Below are 18851 nucleotides of genomic sequence, written 5' to 3' on the forward strand. Positions count from 1 at the left end.
TGAGTGGGTGTGTACGTGGAAGGAGATACCGCTCCTTCCGGCGCCGGTTGTTCTGCTTTCCCGCCGTGAGGCAAGCGAGTTTCGGGCTGCTCAGGGCAACGTTGACTGGGCGGGAGGACCCGCTCACAAAGCTCACGAGCGGCCGGAGGTTGGTGGTGGCGAGGACAGGCGGGTTTGGGCTGCGTCGCGACCTTCCTCGCCTGATGGGCGACGCGGTTGTGGTTGAATGGCCGCCCTCGCCCATTCGGCTGCTTGGAAAGGAAGCTGCTCCCGAGTTTCCCCCAGTGGCGAGGGTGTGTGTGTCCCGGGTTTCCCCTCAGTGCAGTGGTGTGTGTGTGTGTGTGTAAGGAGCTGCTCCTGAGTTTCCTCTCAGTGCAGTTTGTGTGTGTGTGTGTGTGTGATGTGTAAAAGAGCTGCTCCCGAGATTTCCCTCAGTGCAGATTGTGTGTTTGTGTGGTGTGTGTATAAAAGGAGCTGCTCCCGAGTTTCCTCTCAGTGCAGTTTGTGTGTGTGTGTGTGGTGTGTGTGTAAAAGAGCTGCTTCCGAGATTCCCCTCAGTGCAATTGTGTGTGTGTGTGTGTGTGAAAGGAACTACAGTACTTCTGAGTTTTCTCGCAGTGCAGTTTGTGTGTGTGTGGTGTGTGTGTAAAAGAGCTGATCCCGAGATTCCCCTCAGTGCAATTGTGTGTGTGTGTGTGTGTGTGTGTGTGTGTGTGTGTGTGAAAGGAGCTGATCCGGAGTTTCCCCTCTGTGCAGGATGTGTGTGTGTCTTGAAAGGTTGATATTTCCTCCTTCCCTTAATTTCCCCGCTTTACAGCCATTGCCAGGACTGGCAAAGGCTTGTACAGTTGACTAAGCTGTAAGTCATGGTTTACAAGCTCTCTTCACGCCCCCCCCCCCCATTTTTTTTTTTTTGGAAGATTTCCACATTACTCTGACCCCAAACAAATCCCTTTAGGGTTTAGCTCAGGGATTGAACAATTACGTTAATTCTCCCAAGGGGCCACGTGAGAACCCGAGACCCTGTTTTTTCCTACTGTTTTTTTTTGTATTTTGTATTATAAGGTAATAAAAACTCTGAACAGTGAGAAACTGGGACTGCTGTGACAGGCTGAACCCATAAGCTGAACTGAATTCTGCTGTTTTATCCGTACACACATACATACTTATGTATGAAAATGAAGGGAGACTAGTACAGATCTATTTCGAATTATTTGGCTCTCATCAGCTGGCCATACCCTTACCAGGATTTGAACCTGGGCAGTCTGCCTATAAGGAGTAGCTTTTAACTTCTAGGCCACAGGTTCTCCTGTCTCAGCTTGTACCAGGAATGAGTCATATCTGTGTGTGTGTGTGTGTGTTTCTGTCGAATCACCCTGTTATACCCCAAAATTGGAGGGAGCATAGTCTTCCTTTTTGCCTGTCAGCCCTTCCAGGGGCCATCCAGGCAGTTAATTTTTATAGCTGACAAACTATAATCTGTATATGTAACATGTTTTTTGCTGATAATGAAAATGGAGGGAGACTGGTATAGATCTATTTCAAGCTATTTAGCTCTCATCAGCTAGCCATTCCCTTACCAGGATTTGAACCTGGGCAGTCTGCCTATAAGGCAATAGCTTTTAACCTAAAATGTATGTATGTACATATGTATATAATAAACACCTTGTACATTGAGTGGTTTTGATCAGCTGCTACTGCTAAGAATACATGTTGCCTTTTAATTTACATTTGATTTCTGGGCGGGGCCCAGGGTCAGAGCCTTCTCTGTGGTGGCCCCGACCCTCTGGAACCAACTACCCCCAGATATCAGAGTTGCCCCCACCCTCCTTGCCTTTCGTAAGCTCCTCAAAACCCACCACTGTCGTCAGGCATGGGGGAATTGAGATATTCCCTTCCCCCTAGGCTTATAAAATTTATGCATTGTATATCTGTATGTATGATTGGTTTTTCTTAAATTGGGGTTTTTAAATTACTTTTAATATTAGATTTGTTTATATTGTCTTTTTTACTGTTGTTAGCCGCCCCGAGTCTGCGGAGAGGGGCAGCATACAAATCTAATAAATAAATAAATAATAACACAGACTGGACAAAGACAATCAAAGAGCCACCAAATATGATTTAAGAGCAGTAAAATGGTCCTGCATGGTTTAGTCTAATCTATGAAAGGAGTGTAATCTGATTGATTCTCTTTGCAGGAGATATGTTGGCTGGTTTCTTGGGATGTAAGTAGGGAGAAAAGAATCATTGGAGAAATAGCAGATTAGGGATCTAAACCGCCTTCCAAAAGACAATGTTTGATTATTGGTCCTGAAAATCCAGAAGACATCCTATATTGAAGTTAAAAATATATAAAAAATAAAACCCTTGCTAGTTTGTATGTTTTTGAAGTGGAATGTGTTGGGATGTGTGTCTCTTTTTTTCTGTAGATGGTTTTGCTGAACTAATAGGTGGTTTCTTTTTTAATCAGGAAGTATGGAAAGTTTGTAATGGTGGACTATTTGCATTAATCAAGGTTGAAACCAGATATTTCCTGCATCTCAAAAATTCTTTCTCTTCCTGCTTTTCATGTCAGCAGATCATGTTTGGCAAATATGTGAGGGGTGGGGTGGAGGATATATTGTTGTTTCAGTGTGGTAAAAGTATTAACTAGAAAGTCAGAGTTCAGCTGGGTTATAAATGCCTTGGATTTAAACCCTTCATGTGGGAATAGATTGTCCTGGACTCGAGAGGTGATTCCGTGATCTGTACGTGGTGCAGAGGGCAGAGAAGGTGATTAAGGCTTTCTATTATTAGCCTTACAGCCAGTCTCTGATCTGTAACTTAAGGATAGTAAAACTGATTTATACTGCGGTTGCAGTCTGTCCAACACACAAAGACAAGAGGTGTGGCAGATGCACCATACTTTTTTTTTTTACATTGCTCACTGCTCTTTTATCAGTCTTGGCAGTTTTCCATATTGTTTCAAAAGTACTTTTTTGAGAGGCAACTGTATTTTTTGGTTTTTCTTTAAAGATGTTTCGCTTCTCATCCAAGAAGCTTTCTCAGAGCTGAAGAAGCTTCTTGGATGAGAAGTGAAACGTCTTCAAAGAAAAACCTGAAAGTCCAGTTGCCTCTCAAAAAAAGCACCTTTGGGGCAAGATGACCTAGATGACTGAGTATCGCCACAGACATTTAGCTTGTCATATTATGCAACAAGGAATTGTTCAGTATTTTGACTTTTTGCGTACGAGTCATGATTTCTGGAAATTCTGCATGATGATCTACAAATCAACGCTCCAGTTCAACACTGGAGATTAAAGTATGCATGCTTGTTTACTAGGCATTTTGATTTAGCCTGCCATCTGCACGATGTACGGTAGCCTTCCCAATTCATGTCTCTGTTTGGCTTCAAATCATTCTTGACTCCTAGCAATTACCTAGAGAGGTCCATGCAGATTTCTTTGCAAGATATTCAGCAGCTTTCTGTCATTGCCTTTTCCTTTATACCAAACAACTGATTAGTGTTCTATAAATGTTTTGGTGCACCACTCCAAATTTCCCAGCAAGCATGAGATATCTGGGAATTCTTAAGAGTTTTCCTCCTAGCAAGATGAAGGAATATATAGAATACAACTTTTGACTTGTGTTTGGTTTTCAAAACAAAAAGAGGAAGGGGAATAGAATGTTATCAGGGTTGCTGATGAAGCCCTAAACTCTGAACAGCAAGTCACCTTTAATCTACAAGAGGTTACTACTCCATTTGTCAAAACACATCTCAGGACTTAATGCAACCTTTTCATGAGAAGACTTTTTTCCAAAGATGTTAAGTATCTGAAAAATAGGGATAAACCCCTTATTCATGGTGTTTTAATCCTTTGTTAGCAGTCTCATAAAATGATTGAATCACTGTGTTCATTAGTAATTAGTTTGGGGAATTGATTGGAACTATCTCTGAATGAAAGAGTGAGACCTCAACGTCGAATAGAATTATAGATAGGATGGAGGAAAACTGCAGGAGAAAAATGGCCCTATAAGTAAAATATGTACAGTGGAACCCCGACATAAGAGCTGCTCTACTTAAGAGCAACTCGAGATAAGAGCTGGGAGGGGAGAGATATTTTTGTTCTACTTACAAGCCCAAATTCGAGATACAAGCGCCAAGGAGCTGTCTCCTGAAGCCAAACGCTAACTTCCGCGTTCGGCTTCAGGAGACAGCTGCGAAGCGGCGCGCGTGTTTTAAAAGGTTGCAGCTGGCCTGGGGGGCTCGGGGGGGGGGGTGCTTGCAGCTTTCTTTCTTGCTCTTTTTCTTTCTCTCTTTTACCTTCCCTTCCTCTATTTCTTCTTTTCTTTCTCCTTCCCACCTTCTTCCCTCCCTCCCCCCCTTCACTCATTCCTCTCTTACTCTCCCCTTTCATAAGTTTCCTTGCTTCCTTCCTCTGTTCCTGTCCCTTCCCTCTTTCCTTCCTTCCTTCCCACCCTCCGTCCATTCATTCACCCATTCCTCTCTTGATCGCTTAAAGCCGGTCCCTGGTGCAAAAAGGGTTGGGGACCTCTGTCCTACAGGATTGGGTGGCAGAGAAGTTGAACATATGTAAATTTAAAAGTTTAAGAAAGTTTACAAGTTAAGTGAAAGAAACTTCATTATTCATTTATATGTACATGTACATTTCTTCATTAAAAACATGTCTTTCTGCATAATTTAGACTAACTTTGTGAGTTTTTTGAGGGCTGGAACCAATTAAAATTATTTACATTAATTCCTATGGGGAAAAGTCGTTCGAGATAAGAGCTGCTCGACTTAAGAGCCCAGGTCCGGAACGAATTAAACTCGTATCTCGAGGTACCACTGTATCTGGCAGACCTGTGCTATTTCTGTTACTGTTGTGTCATTACAGTTTTACATTTGTAAAGAATATTTTATCCTATGGGAACATCTAAGTATATGAATAGGGGACTTATTTGAAAGATTTAGTTAGCTGTTATTATTGTTGTTGTTATTATTATTATTATTATTATTATTTATTAGATTTGTATGCTGCCCCTCTCCGCAGACTCGGGGCAGTTCACAGCAATGATAAAAACAATATACAGTAACAAATCTAATATTAAAGTTTAAAATAACAATTTTACATTAAAAAGCCTAAAAAACCCAATATATAAAAAAGCATACACAAACATATCATACATACAGCTATATAGGCAAGGGGGGGGGGATGCCTGACGGAAGAGGTGGGTTTTAAGAAGTTTACGAAAGGCAAGGAGGGTGGGGGCAGTCCTGATCCCTGGGGGGAGCTGGTTCCAGAGGATCGGGGCTGCCACAGAGAAGGCTCTTCCCCTGGGTCCCGCCAGATGACATTGTTTAGTCGACGGGACCCGGAGAAGGCCAACTCTGTGGGACCTAACTGGCCGCTGGGATTCGTGCGGCAGAAGGCGGTCTTGCAGATATCCTGGCCCGATGCCATGAAGGGCTTTATAGGTCATAACCAACACTTTGAATTGTGACCAGAAACTGATCGGCAACCAATGCAGACTGCAGAGTGTTGGAGTAACATGGGCATACCTAAGGAATCCCATGATTGCTCTCGCAGCTGCATTCTGCACAATCTGGTTTCCAAACACTCTTCAAAGGTAGCCCCATGTTAATTGGACTGATCTGTCAAAAGAACATTTCAACATAAGAAAATGGCAAACTACAATTATATTGTAGCCAAGAAAGCTACATGGATGCATCTATGTAAGTCAACAGGAATTGGATTTGTTTATTTATTTATTGCATTTATATGCAGCTCACCCCAAAGCGGACTGAGTAGGATTGAACATGAAGGCATCTTTATTTAAACAAGTTCTAAAAGCAACATTTTAAATTGTAAAAAAAAATAAGTCACACATTCTCAGGCTGGAGAAAAGGGCTATTTTTTGGCCTGGGGTTTGACAGTAGCTAATCTGCACCTATTGTTAATCTCTCAGATATGCCACAGAAGCTTCCTCAAATTTAAAACAAGAATAGAACTAGCATTCTTTAGACTATTCACCTACACATTTCCATAATCCATTGTACTTGGTCATGCAGACAGTAGCTGGCTAGTATGGAGGCCCAGACTATGATGAAACTAAACTAATTTAAATAAATTATTTGGCCCATCTTGTTAGTCTTCAGACTTGGTTCTTCCTTTTCTTAAGATACTTCTTGATGTCACATAAAAACAAGGTAGCACTGCTTTGGCCCTTGATCGGCAGGTAAACTCATTAGAAATAATGGGCTTATATTTGAGTTCACAACCTTGGGAATTCTGGTCGGTGTCCACATTAAAAGCTTGTGTTCCTTCTCTTGCTTGGAGAACATGGCTTCCTAATATAAAACTTCTTTCATCCTAGAAACTGGATGGCTTCTAATGTGAATCTCAAGCTGCACAAAGGAATTCTGCTGGAGGACGGAATGCCAGCTGCAAAGAAGCCCAGGTAGGTGGGATACTTCCAAATGGATCTCTGTAGCTGCTGAATTGGGAGTGAAAATAAACTTTGGCCCCTTCTCTGGCATATGTAGGGAGATATTCTTCAGACAGTTTTCCAGACTGAAATTTGCACTTAAAAATCCTTCCAGCATACTTTCTTTAGAGCAGATATTTTTCTTCTGCTGCCAGAGTTGTTAAGACTGTACAGTTCTGTTACAGTACTGCTATCCTTTATAGAACTGCAAGCATTCTGGCTGTTTTCCAATCATTCGTTCACAAAATAACCCACTTCACGGCACTTTTAGGAAGATGAAGGGGAAGGACCAAGTACTTAAGATCCTAGGAGAAAGGGCAAGAGAGAAATGTAATCATGAATTATGTTCACATTTTCCCTTGTGTCCTCTTTGGTTGTAGGAAACTTCTGCCAAGTCTAAAATGCAAAAAGCCCCAGGATCTAGTCCTAGTGATTGGAACAGGCATCAGTGCAGCAGTGGCTCCCCAAGTGCCAGCCTTGAAGTCTTGGAAGGGCTTAATCCAGGCCCTGCTTGATGCTGCGATTGACTTCGACCTACTGGAAGAGGAGGAGAGGAGAAAATTTCAGAAGTGTCTTGAGGACAATAAAAACCTCATCCATGTTGCTCATGATCTGATCCAGAAACTGTCTCCTGTGAGTTGAGGCACCAAGAAAAGAATCTTTTGCAGACTTGAAATAAAATATATGCTTAAAATAGCTGAGCTGCCAGTGGCCCACTAAGGATGGATGACTCTGCAAAATTCTAGCTGTCCAGCTGAATGCCATTGGCTGCAATGCTTTGTGTTGAAAGCAGAAGTACAGTTGGCTCACTTAGTTTTGACTTCCATCCTCAAAGAAGGCTGTGCATTATGGCTGTGCTTCCTCTAATAGTGTCACTGGGACACATTCCTCTGCTCATGGTCTTTAATCAGTAACATTAAAACATGCATCCATAGAAGATCCCCACACCTTACTTTTAAAAGAGCCAAAATTGGGTGGAGAATTAGTTCTGGCATCCAAACTAATTTGATGATGGCAACCTACATCAGGTTAAGGTATGGAGTCTGGTGATGCATGTCACCTTTTTCCTACCTGATGCCTTTGTTTGTCCTCTCAATTCCAGTAACCACATTATTTAGGATGATAATTGTAGTTCAGCACATCTAGGAGGCTACACCATTTGGAGCAGGGGGCCTGAGATTCTGATCTTGGTGTGTCTTGTTTCCTTTGCAGCGCACAAGCAATGTACGTTCTTCATTCTTCAAAGACTGCTTGTATGAGGTCTTTGATGACCTGGAATCCAAGATGGAAGATACTGGGAAGCAGCTCCTGAGGTCAGTGCTTCACCTGATGGAGCACGGCGCCCTCGTTCTGACCACCAACTTTGATAATTTGCTGGAAATTTATGCAGCTGATCAAGGGAAAAAGCTTGAATCTCTTGACCTCACCGATGAAAAAAAGGTAACAGTGCCCTTTTCTTGTCCTAAAAGGAGTCACATCTTGTGAGCATTAAACTTGAAAAAGTTTAATAAGCCAAAAGTAGTAGGATTTGGAAACTGTACTAAGCCAAAATAAAATAAACCTTGTTGTGACTTAGCTTGATATACGAACACTGTCAAACTGCATATTGCTTGATTTGGTTCTCTCCCAATAGTGAAATTGCTCTAAAGAATCTGTAAACTACTGCTGATAACTGAATGCCAAAATGTTGTATACTTGTATCAATAATAAAAGTTCCGCACCACACAAAAAGCAATCAAAATATAATGTCCCTGAAATTACACATTTTATAGTTCTACTTTCTATTTCTGAAATCTTGGAAACAAAGTTTGGGAGCAAGGACAAGACCACAACAGAAACAAGAAAGGCAATTAAAGTGTCAAAGTAACAAATGGTGATCGTGAAATTGCTATGATTTTAGAATGGGGATGTAGCCTTTTAGTTGCGGTTTCACTGCAATTTTTAGCCTAGATGCTTATATTGAATAGGTCCTTGAGTGGGCACAGGAGAAGAGGAAGCTGAGTGTCCTTCATATCCATGGAGTCTACACAAATCCCAGAGGAATAGTGCTTCATCCTGCTGGTTACCAGAACGTCCTACGCAACGTAGAAGTTATGGTGAGACTGACAGGTTCTTTTTAACTGTTGTTGACTTTGGAACGAAGATTGATTGCAGGTTTTGCTGTGTGAGTTTATAAATATTTAGAAATCGCCATCATGTTGGAACAGCACATTTGAAATTGGAAGGGGAGAAGGAGACAATATATGTATATATATTCCTGCCAACTCTATCTCATTCCCAATTCTGCCCATCTTCAGCCTGCCATACTATGTTGGAAATGTCTCCTAAACATAGAGCTGGCTGGAGAATTCTGGGAGTTGAAGTCCACAGGTTTTAAAGTTGCCAAGTTTGAAGACCTCTGTCCTATTCTATATCATCCTGAAGGGAATCAACAATTTGAATCCATTAAAAAAAATAAACCACCTCTGCCCATTGAATTAATCAGACAGACTGGAAAAAATGGGGAAAAACCCAGAATTGGCCAAACCAAGTCGGAGTTTCTGTGTTTATCTGCAGGGTTTGATTCAGACTTGTTCCTGGCTTGCTTAAGACATGAATGGTTAAGATAAATCATGTCTTAACCTTAAGTTCCTATTTGTCTCTGGTCTGATCTCCTCCAGAACAGGTACAGGTTGAGATTTAGAAATGGCTCCATCTTTAAGTGGGAACTAATTATTCTCTCAGTACCTTGTAGATTTTCTTTCATCATGCTATTTTGTTAATATTGAACCATAATACTGTTTGCATGGGAATTTGCAAAAAATATTAGTCAGGGTCTTATTTTCAGGGAAACATGGTATCTGAGGGAGTTGGCTTTTTACTCTTTCATAATCCTAACTTTCCCTTTCTTATAGAGACATTTTATCTTTTTGTTTCCTTGTGTGCTTTACCCTTTAAAGCGGGAGATTCAGAAGTTATACGAAGCCAAATCTTTCCTGTTCTTAGGCTGTGGTTGGACTGTGGATGATACAACCTTCCAAGCCCTCTTCCTTGAAGCTGTGAAACACAAGTCAGATCTGGAGCATTTTATGCTTGTGCGTCGTGGAGATGTCGACGAATTTAAGAAGCTCCGAGAGAACATGCTTGACAAAGGGATTAAGGTCATCTCCTATGGGGAGGAATACTCAGACTTGCCAGAATATTTTGAGAGGCTGGCAAATGAGATCTCCAACTGGAATCAAGCAGGTAAGAAAACAATTATTTTGATAATGAATGTTCTCTTATATTTATTGGGGGTTTCAGTGGTTGTATGTTGCCCAGTCACTTTTTTATGATAAATAAAAACAAATTTGTTTTCTGACAGATGAGTTTACTGATGTGTTCAGAAATCCCAAAGACAAACAGATCTTATTCATTTTATAGATTTATCAAATGTAGAATCTGCCCATCTCACTTTAGAGTGATTCTGGGTTGCGTACAACCTGGATTCTTTGGTGTGCCCCCTCTCCCCCAAAAGTTGTCTTTGAGTCTTTAAATGCGACAGATGGGGATAATTTATGCAATGCAGTTTTAACTCTGTTCTAAACAATATTTAAATGTAATCTAGATTACAATTTACCACAATCAATATAAATTACATACACATCTTAATCTGGCTCAGATTGTATTGGACCTAAATGCTTTTTAGAAGTTTAGACTCTTTCCAAGTAAAGATTTAGCTTAGATGCTAAAAAATACTTCTGGATTTCTTTCATACATTCTTTGATCTTCCACTATGTTTTAAGATAACTTTTTTTTCTTCCTTCCTTCCAGGTTCACAACAGGGGGCACAACTGAATGGCACAGGCACTGTGCATATTGAAAACAAAGGTACAGAACTTACTTAATATTCAGAATTCCTTACAGTCAGCTGGGAAGATGAATCTTGCTAAGCAGCAGCTACCACTCACACTAAAATTGTCTTTTTGTGTGGGGTAGAAGCCCAGGACTAAACGTAGCCAAAGGTACTTTACAGGGAATGGAAGGTGCCCTAGGAAGAATGGCAGTAGAGGTTTTCCTGCTTCAAAATTCCCAATAAGACAGATTAAGGTGAGGGTTTTTTGTGCCGCTCGTGTGTTAGCAGAGAAAAGTGAAAAAAAAAGCAATAAACCCAACAGTTCTTACTGCCACCAAACTAATTTAAAATTTTCTTGTTTCTTAGGGAGAAATATTTGTTAAAAAGGAAACTATCATGTTTTATAGCAGTATTTTTCAACCAGTGTGCCATGGCACACTAGTGTGCCGTGAGACATGGTCAGGTGTGCCGCGAAGCTCAGAGAAAGAAAACAAGAGAGAGAGGGAGAGAAAGCAAGAGAGAGAAAGAAAAGCAAGAGAGAGAGAAAGCAAGCAAGCAAGAGAGAGAAACAAGAGAGAGAAAGAGAAAAAGAAAGAACGAGAGAAAGAAAATAAGAGAGAAAGAAAACAAGAGAGAGAGAAAAAGCAAGAGAGAGAAAGCAAGCAAGCAAGAGAGAGAAAGAAAACAAGAGAGAAAGAGAGAAAGAGAACAAGCAAGAAAGAGAAAAAGAAAGTGAACGAGAGAGAGAAAGAAAGCAAGAGAGAGAAAGAAAAAGAAAGAGAGAGAGAAAGGAGGGAAGGTGGGAGAAAGACAAAGGGAGGTAGGGAGGGTGAGAGAAAGAGAGCAAAAAAGAAGGAAGGAAGAAAGAGGGATGGAGAGAGAGAGAAAAAAGAGAAAGGGAGAAAAAGAGGGAGAGGGAAATAGAGCGAAAGGGAGGAAGAGAGAGAGAATTCTTTGGTCCACATTTTTTTTAACCGCCCCCCCTCAATGTGCCCCATGGTTTTGTAAATGTAAAAAATGTGCCGCGGCTCAAAAAAGGTTGAAAATCACTGTTTTATAGGACACCTTAGCCTAAGTAAGAAATTTCTGAAACCTGTTTTCGTCAGGTGAAACAGGTTTGCATTTTTCTGGTGTGTAGAGTAACATGGCCAATATCCAGGTGTTCTGTCTATTCATTTACCAGGGATCAAACCAACTGGATGAGACAGACCTACAGGACCCATTGATATTGTTCCTGATTAATGCAGAAAAACACTCACTTAATAGACCCCAATGCTGAGGAACAGGAAGCACCTTCCACAAAATATTTTCCCAGTTCTGTTCATTGCAAGATGCCCTAGTGGAAAAAAAATACCTAGCCTGTTTAAGTATCAGGAATCCTTAGGGAGGTATCACTTCTGCTTAGAGAAGCAATATGATGCATGGAGGATCTGTGTTTCATTTAGACTGGTCCTCTCACCCATCTTTCTTACAAGAGAGTGTTTCTCAAAGCTGCCGCTAAGTTACCACTCCATAAACTTGGGGTTCTACAAGAAGTATGTATGGTTGAGATAATTGGTGGTTTGCCATATGGTGGTAAACTGAAACCTGTGCCTTTTCAGTCTTTTGGGAGCTAACAGTTAATCCTGTCTGTCATTTTGTGTGGTTTCCAGCCAGCCTTTTCAATATGGTTTTCTGTATTCTTAGAATGTCTCCCTTCAGTAAGGTCAGACAACTAAAGATAGTCAACGCTTCGCATGTTGCTAGAACAAGTGGCATGCAGGTCCTGTAGTCGTATGACTGCATGGCTGGCTGAAGAATTCTGGGAATTGAAGTCCACACAACTTAATATTGCTGAAGTTGGGAATCATTGCAGTATATTAAGCCATTATATCTCCTTCCAAGAGGGGAGATTTTCCCCAAGATGAAGACATGTTTATTCAATCTGATCTCATTTTCTATTTAGGTTTTATGTCAAAAAAACAAAAAAAAAAACAATCCTGTCAAAACTGAATTTATTACCTCTACTTTGATGTTCTGTAAAAATTTAGACTGAACCACCTGAATGTTTTAAAAGAGAAGTTCTAATTTTCTAAATCTTTTATACTTTGTATAAATTTGAATCTGTTTTTTCATGATGGCAATCTGCATAATATGCATTCAGTACTTTTGGTTGACTCAGTTTACATAGCTACCCAAATGTTGGGTTGGCACAATAGTGTGCTAAAATAATAGTTGACTGGTTTATCTGTTCAATGAATGCTGGTCTGAAGCTAGCTTAGCTAGATTTATTTAACTATACTTTATCTGCTTTTATATATTACTAAATTGTGATATTTTAAAACTATTGTTTACTGATCAATTTAATCTGGTAGTTTGTATATGACACTAAGCCAAAAATAAATCAAGTGAAGGGTTGGTGCTTGTGTGTTAATCTGGTCTTTAATAGAGAAAGTGGCAAAGCAACTGGATAAACAGAACTTTCTAGATTTCTGTTTCAACCTGTCCTGGCAGTGAGCAGGTATCCAGACAGGGAATGTAATCCTTATTCCTGCTTGTTCAGATCAAATTGCAGGCTTAAAGTAACATGGGGACATATCCATTCCCAACAACAGCGGTTTCATGAGTCCTGCTGTTGCAAAGCTGGAGGCCCTCCTAAAATCCTACAGATGGACCTAACAAGAATAGAACAGAAAGTGAGCAATCTGCATACCTAGTAAACCTGTTGATCACACTTGATCTTAGAAAAGCTGGCTTTTCAAATTCAGGAAGACAAAGAAAACATTTTAGAAATTTTATATAAATTTTCAGCAGGCAGCATTCAACTTATTGCACTAGAGCACATCTGCAATGCCGAGCTACCAAGGCATCTTTGTAGAGAGACATTGGTGTTATTCAACATAGCACTTTATATCAGGATCAAGAGGCACTCTGAAAGGAGGAGGAGGAAAGGGAAGAATGCAGCAGGCAGCCACCAGGATTATCCCTAGTGGAGGAAGGGGAGAAAAAAAGCAGACAGGTTGCTTTGGAAAGCAAAGGCCAGTGCCGGTGGGATACCATGCAATGGCTCCTGCTTGGCTGGTTGTGTATCCCTCCCCCTTGACGGGAGAAGCCAAGCATTGGCTTCCAGAGCCCGCTTCTTTATGGGGGGGAGGAGAGAAAATATTAAACGTCACAATGCAAACAGGTGGTGAAGATAAGTGGAATCCACCCCTGGTCATCATAGACAATCCAGACAAGCTTAATGCAAAAGGGGTTGATGAGAAGACTTTATGAAGGAATCGACAGTCCTCACACTCACATTTCCTCCTTCGAGAACAAATGTACCCTTTTGTGGGGGTTTTTGGTCTGCAGTTGGGGAACTGTGATGAAAGCCAGCTTATGAAGCTTACAACATTAGCAGCCTCTATCTCTGCTCTACACAATAATCGGGAATGGCTAATCTAATGGCTAACTGCTAGGAAATTTGTCCAGGCATCACTCCTTTGGTTTCTAATCCCCAGAAATGTAATCCAGAACGGCTGTACAGGCCCAAGGCAGAATCTGAGGTATGTCAGCCAGTCCAACTCTCTTCCTCAACTCTTGTGATACCACTAACCCAGGATGAGCTAGACAGAGAGAGAGAGAGAGAGCAAGTGGGGGAAAGGAGACTTTACTGGACAAGGGAGCATGAAGTAACGAGATACTTTAGAGTGGGCATTTTGAGAAAGGCTTGTCCCAAAAAAACTTTAGAGCAGGACAAAGTCATTTTAAATAAGTGGAACGCAACTGAAGACAGGCAGCTCTCATTAAAATTGAACCCCGTGCACTGCAGGGAGGAAAGTGTCCCATATGTAAAGAAATGAGGACTGGCTTTATTTCATCTTGTTTTCTTCCTAATGCTGCTCTATTCTCTGTTGCACTATACAAAAAAAGAAAGAAAGAAAAGAAAGAAAAGGATGAAGGGAAGGGGTGGAGGTGGGGGGCAAGGTTCCAGGAAAAGTCACATTGGAAAGCACATCCTAAGACATCGGCAAACAAGAATTTGGTGCAATGATGGATGCTTAGGCCTTCATAAGAGCAGCAACTACAGCCTTGGCATTAAGGCTACGTAGGTCACAGTAGGTCTGTCCAGTTCCCACAAAGACAATCGGTTTGCTAGTGATGTATGTCATGGAGATTGCAGCACCAACCTGGGAAGGGAAGCAAAGGGCACCGTGTTACATCCCTTCAGGGGACCAAGCAAATCAGGATAAACCCAAGAAGCTCTCTTAAGCCAAACCACCGTATATATCCCCATGGGTATAATTGCAAAGGGATCAATACTTTGGTTGCCTTAATTAATGTACAAAGCAACTCAACAGTATGTTTTTTCCCCCAGCCAGAAATGCAGCAGCTGTGTTCTTGTTCAGGTAATCAGTGGCCATATCAAGCAAGCAAGGCTTAGAGCTTCTTACAATTCTTTAATTATTGAGCCTTCCATAAAAATTGCCTAGCGAAGTGTTGACAAATCTTTTCACCACTGAGGGAACGTACATACATGCACACGTGGGCAGTTCCCTGGCACACATGCCTATGCCGGTCAGCTGGTCTTCCGGTTTCTGGTGCACATATTTGCACAAAGACCAGCTGGCCTGCATGCACATGCTGGAAATTGGAAGCTCAGCTTCCTGGTGCACGCATGCTTACTGGAGAACTATTCTTCCAGTTTCTGGCGCTCCCACGCATGCAAAGAACAGCTGGCCCGGCCCGCATGTGCTTGCTGGAATCCAGAAAAGCAACGGGCAATGGTGGGTGTGCCCAGAGAGATGGCATGCCACGTCCAGCACACATGTCACAGGTTCACCATTACGGGCCTAGAGGCCAAGCTGGTCTTACTTACTTATATGCTGTCCAACAACTCCTGATGGACTCTGGGAGGCTAACAGGCTGTCTTAGACACTGCCCCAGCCTCAGCCAAAACTTGTCAAAGGTTCTGCCTGTCTCAAGCAAGGAATTCAAATGACCCCATGTTTACCTTGTCATCAATAGTGTCAAACTTGGTGAGAATAATTCCATCAATGAGACGTGGGGATTGAGCGATGGAGTAATCCGCAAGAGCTTTGTTAAATTTGACCTGAAGGAGTGGAGGAAGGAAAAAAGGAAACGATTCATTTTTGTCTTTTGTTCACATTATGTGTGGTAGAACCTTCAGAGTGCCACACAAGTGATCTACAGCCTAATTCCTGAATGTTACATAGTGCATGACAACCAAAGGAGAGATGAGTTAGATGCCTGGGTTTGCAGCTTAATGTGAGACTCAAATCCATTGTCAGCATCTTCTTCCCCCCTTTTTAAAGGAAATGAATGATGTCCCACTCAAGGCTTCTCTTAGTTAAAAACAACAACACTCTCCGGAATGTTGTCAAATGATGGAAGAGGCACAATCCTCAGTGACATCCAAGATCACAGTAAAGTCACCTGGGAGTTAAACATTTGCAATTTGCTAATCTCTTGTTTATGGTTTGGATATAGTTAGTTTTGATACTGTAATGTGAACCAAACTACGATGGCTCAAGCCATCCTCCACAGATGAGGAAACACTCACCAGCTGATCCACAGCCTCATTTCCCACCAGTGCTTCACCCACAAACAGAACAAGGTCTGGGGTGTTGACTGCAATGAGCTTAGCCAGGGCTGTCATCAAGGGAGCGTTGTCTTGCATCCGGCCTGCTGTGTCCACCAAAACTACATCAAAACCTTGGTTGCGTGCTGGCAAGGAAGAAAGTTATATTCTGTCACATCCTCCGAGATCAAAGGCAGGAGAAGAAAAAATACATTTCGAGCGCCAACATGATTGGGTGGGGCCAGAAATGTAATCCGTGGGGTAGGCCTTACCATATAAAATTGCCTCCATGGCAATGCCGGCTGCATCCTTCCCGTATCCCTTCTCATAAAGCTGCACCATGGTGCGACCGTTGTGGTTTTCTGGTGGATGCAGAGTATTCAGGCGGCGAGTATGAGTACGCAGTTGCTCCACAGCTCCGGCACGGAAGGTATCACAGGCAGCAATGAGGACACTATACCCGTTTTCAATTAGCCAGAAAGAAATCTGGAGGGTGGGCAGAAGAACATGAGCTTGCTAAGTCTTCCGAGCACAAAATCCAATACATGAATAGATTAATATTTCATCTTTCCTGCATTTTCCTCTGAAGTAGGTAGGGATTAAGAAAATGAGCAACATCTTAGACCTTAAGAAGTGGGCCTCCTATGTCTACATCTCAATAAAATGACTCAGCATGCTAGTCTGAAATCTTGGGGTATTAAAGAGTTTAGTAGTAGATGCAAAGTTCCAGCTGCTTAGAAACATAGAGGTAAGCCTCTACGATACCTTGGCCAAGTTGGTTGACTTCCCAACTCCATTGACGCCACAAAAAGTGATAACGTAAGGTCGGCGGTGAACCTTGGCTTCCATCACATCACGCAAGACGTCCACCCGGCGCTGAGGCTGGAGGATCTGCACCAGAGACTCTTGAAGGCCTTGCTTCACAGTTGAGGTCACCGCTGGAAAATGGAAAGTGAGCCATATATTTCCTCCATATGTACTTTCGTAGGAAACTTCCATACCCCATAGCAAACATGGAGAACAGATAGACAGCCTGGGACAAGATTAATCAAGGATACCAGCAAACTGAACTACAGCCTAGTTACTCTCTTAAGTATGCCACATGTGTAATGTTTCTGTGCAGGTATCTCCTTCCATCCTCATCAAAACACAAAAGATTTGATGAGATATTCTTTTGGCCGATGATGCTTTGGACTTACCGCAATCTCTTTCTAGGTGGGAATGGAATAGAGCAACAGAAATCATTACAGACTGGTACGCTTGCAGTACGCTCTATTTCAGTGGTTCCAACCCTTTCTGTCTTGGCAGTCCAGTGGGGGGAAAAGGGAATGGTTCCATGTGAGTGGCAGGTGTGCATGGAATACTCACAGCTCACAAAACACTGGTTCTGAATGAGCTATGGCCTGGTTTTGGGCCGTAGGACTGGGGACCCCTGCTTATTAGGCAAATGGAGTGTTATAGCTCACCAGTGATGTATGTCATCTTTTCTGAGGGAAGACTGTGACCCATCTAATCCAGAAAAACCAAACTATTTCTATAGATGGATTCCATTATGGATGAGTGCATTTAGGTTCATATCCAGGGATGGTCCCAACAGATGGTCCCAAAAGTTAAGAAACACTTACTAGTGAAGGTACCCATCACTTTGCCTTCCAATTTCTTTGCAACAGAGTCACACAACTGGACTGCAATTTCAGCAGCAACATTCTTCGCTTTGTGGAAAAGAAAAAGCACATTGTGAGTTAAGGATGTAATGCTTCTAGTTCATATTGTAAGACACCTTACAACTGAAATAAGACAATGCTGCCTATAGTCCCTCTAGGTTTGAAGCTAGCAAAATGGAGATTTGAGGGCTGCAGGCTGCTCAGTTCTGCTATAAATTCAAATTTTTCTGAACCTGACTGATGTTTCAAGATATATAGCTTCTACATATTCCCCACGGCATCTATATAGTTCTAAAAAACCAAAAGATGATGCCGCAGTATACAGATCTAGGCAAAGTTCTGGACAGCCCTTGTCCAATTTCCAATATTCCTAGATTAGAAAATTGGATCAACTCTGAAAGCAATAGAATAGAAAAGTCAAAGGCATTTCAGATGACTAGGTTTTAAAACATGGAGACTTTGTTCCAAAAATAGAATCAAGAAAAAATACAAGATGATACAAAATGCATTTTGTAAGAAATTTGGGGACTGCAAATCTTGAAACTGTCTTTCCTTGCTCTACCTTTCTTTCAAGGAAAAACCCCCCCATCATTTCCAAAGCCCCGACTAACAACATGGCCAGCTTATCTGACTCTGCTGGAAGAATAAGGTAGAATGTCTTGATGTAGCATTACTGTGTGAAGTCCAAAACTGGCCACTGGCCAAAGGAATTCAGTCTTACCGATCAAATGATCTTTCATCTTCTCCAGCACAGGCTCCATATCCTCTCTTGACAAGCTTTTAGAACCCACAAGACCTTTCAGCATTCCAAACATGCCTCCAAGACCACTTTTCTTCTTGCTGGAAACAGGAAGGAGAGGTTAACAGAGTGGGAAAAGCTAATCAAATAAAGGAGTTTCCTCAAGTTCTCCCTCTTCAGTAAAATAGTGACATGATCTTGTCCCAAAGGTGCTTTTTCAAGAGGCAAGTGGAATAAAACATCTTTGGGACAACCACGATCTGAATGACTGAGAATCTCCAGAGAGATTCTTGTTTTGATCTTGTTTTGAAACATTCTTTCACAACTTCTCTAAGTCACTTTTCATCAAGCTGACATGGGGTAAACAAAACACCCCAATGTTGAAGAGCACATGAGCTACAAAATATAAAATTGGCAGTTGCTTAGGCACATGTTCCTTCATTAAGACCTCAACTTGATATCCTCCGATTGTTTTGAGCATCAGTTAAACATAAGCCCCAGTCAACATGACCAATGGTTTGTAAAGCAGAATATCCGAAGAACATCAGCTCATCCTTTTGCAAGCTACCTTCAAACTGATGCTGGTCTCTTGAAATGTATTTC

At 41.7% G+C, this 18851-nt stretch overlaps 2 protein-coding genes across 6 annotated transcripts in view; one reads left to right on the top strand and one right to left on the bottom strand.

Annotated features, from left to right (window-relative positions):
* FAM118B (family with sequence similarity 118 member B) overlaps positions 1-18851 on the top strand; it is a 23948-nt gene continuing 5097 nt past the window's right edge. The window contains exons 1-8 of one of the 5 annotated variants that reach the window (XM_070765450.1): positions 1-148; positions 6358-6441; positions 6849-7101; positions 7681-7908; positions 8436-8564; positions 9408-9693; positions 10261-10317; positions 11466-12679. In XM_070765450.1, coding sequence (XP_070621551.1) covers positions 6365-6441; positions 6849-7101; positions 7681-7908; positions 8436-8564; positions 9408-9693; positions 10261-10317; positions 11466-11485 — 1050 coding nt within the window. In that variant the 5' untranslated portion in view covers positions 1-148; positions 6358-6364 and the 3' untranslated portion in view covers positions 11486-12679. Of the gene's footprint in view, positions 149-1025; positions 1066-6357; positions 6442-6848; positions 7102-7680; positions 7909-8435; positions 8565-9407; positions 9694-10260; positions 10318-11465; positions 12680-18851 lie in introns of those variants that run through there. The other 4 variants (XM_070765448.1, XM_070765447.1, XM_070765449.1 and 1 more) reach the window with 4 other exon arrangements.
* The window catches only part of SRPRA (SRP receptor subunit alpha), a 20176-nt gene continuing 14366 nt past the window's right edge, over positions 13042-18851 (bottom strand). Inside the window, exons 8-14 of the mRNA XM_070765446.1 lie at positions 18231-18349; positions 17471-17557; positions 16611-16783; positions 16118-16331; positions 15828-15991; positions 15258-15356; positions 13042-14433 (exon numbers count right to left, since the gene is read on the bottom strand). Of these exons, the coding sequence (XP_070621547.1) occupies positions 14305-14433; positions 15258-15356; positions 15828-15991; positions 16118-16331; positions 16611-16783; positions 17471-17557; positions 18231-18349 (985 nt within the window). The 3' untranslated portion in view covers positions 13042-14304. The remainder of the gene's footprint in view (positions 14434-15257; positions 15357-15827; positions 15992-16117; positions 16332-16610; positions 16784-17470; positions 17558-18230; positions 18350-18851) is intronic.

The sequence above is a fragment of the Erythrolamprus reginae genome, chromosome 12 (assembly GCF_031021105.1).
Source record: "Erythrolamprus reginae isolate rEryReg1 chromosome 12, rEryReg1.hap1, whole genome shotgun sequence".
Lineage (NCBI taxonomy): Eukaryota > Metazoa > Chordata > Lepidosauria > Squamata > Dipsadidae > Erythrolamprus > Erythrolamprus reginae.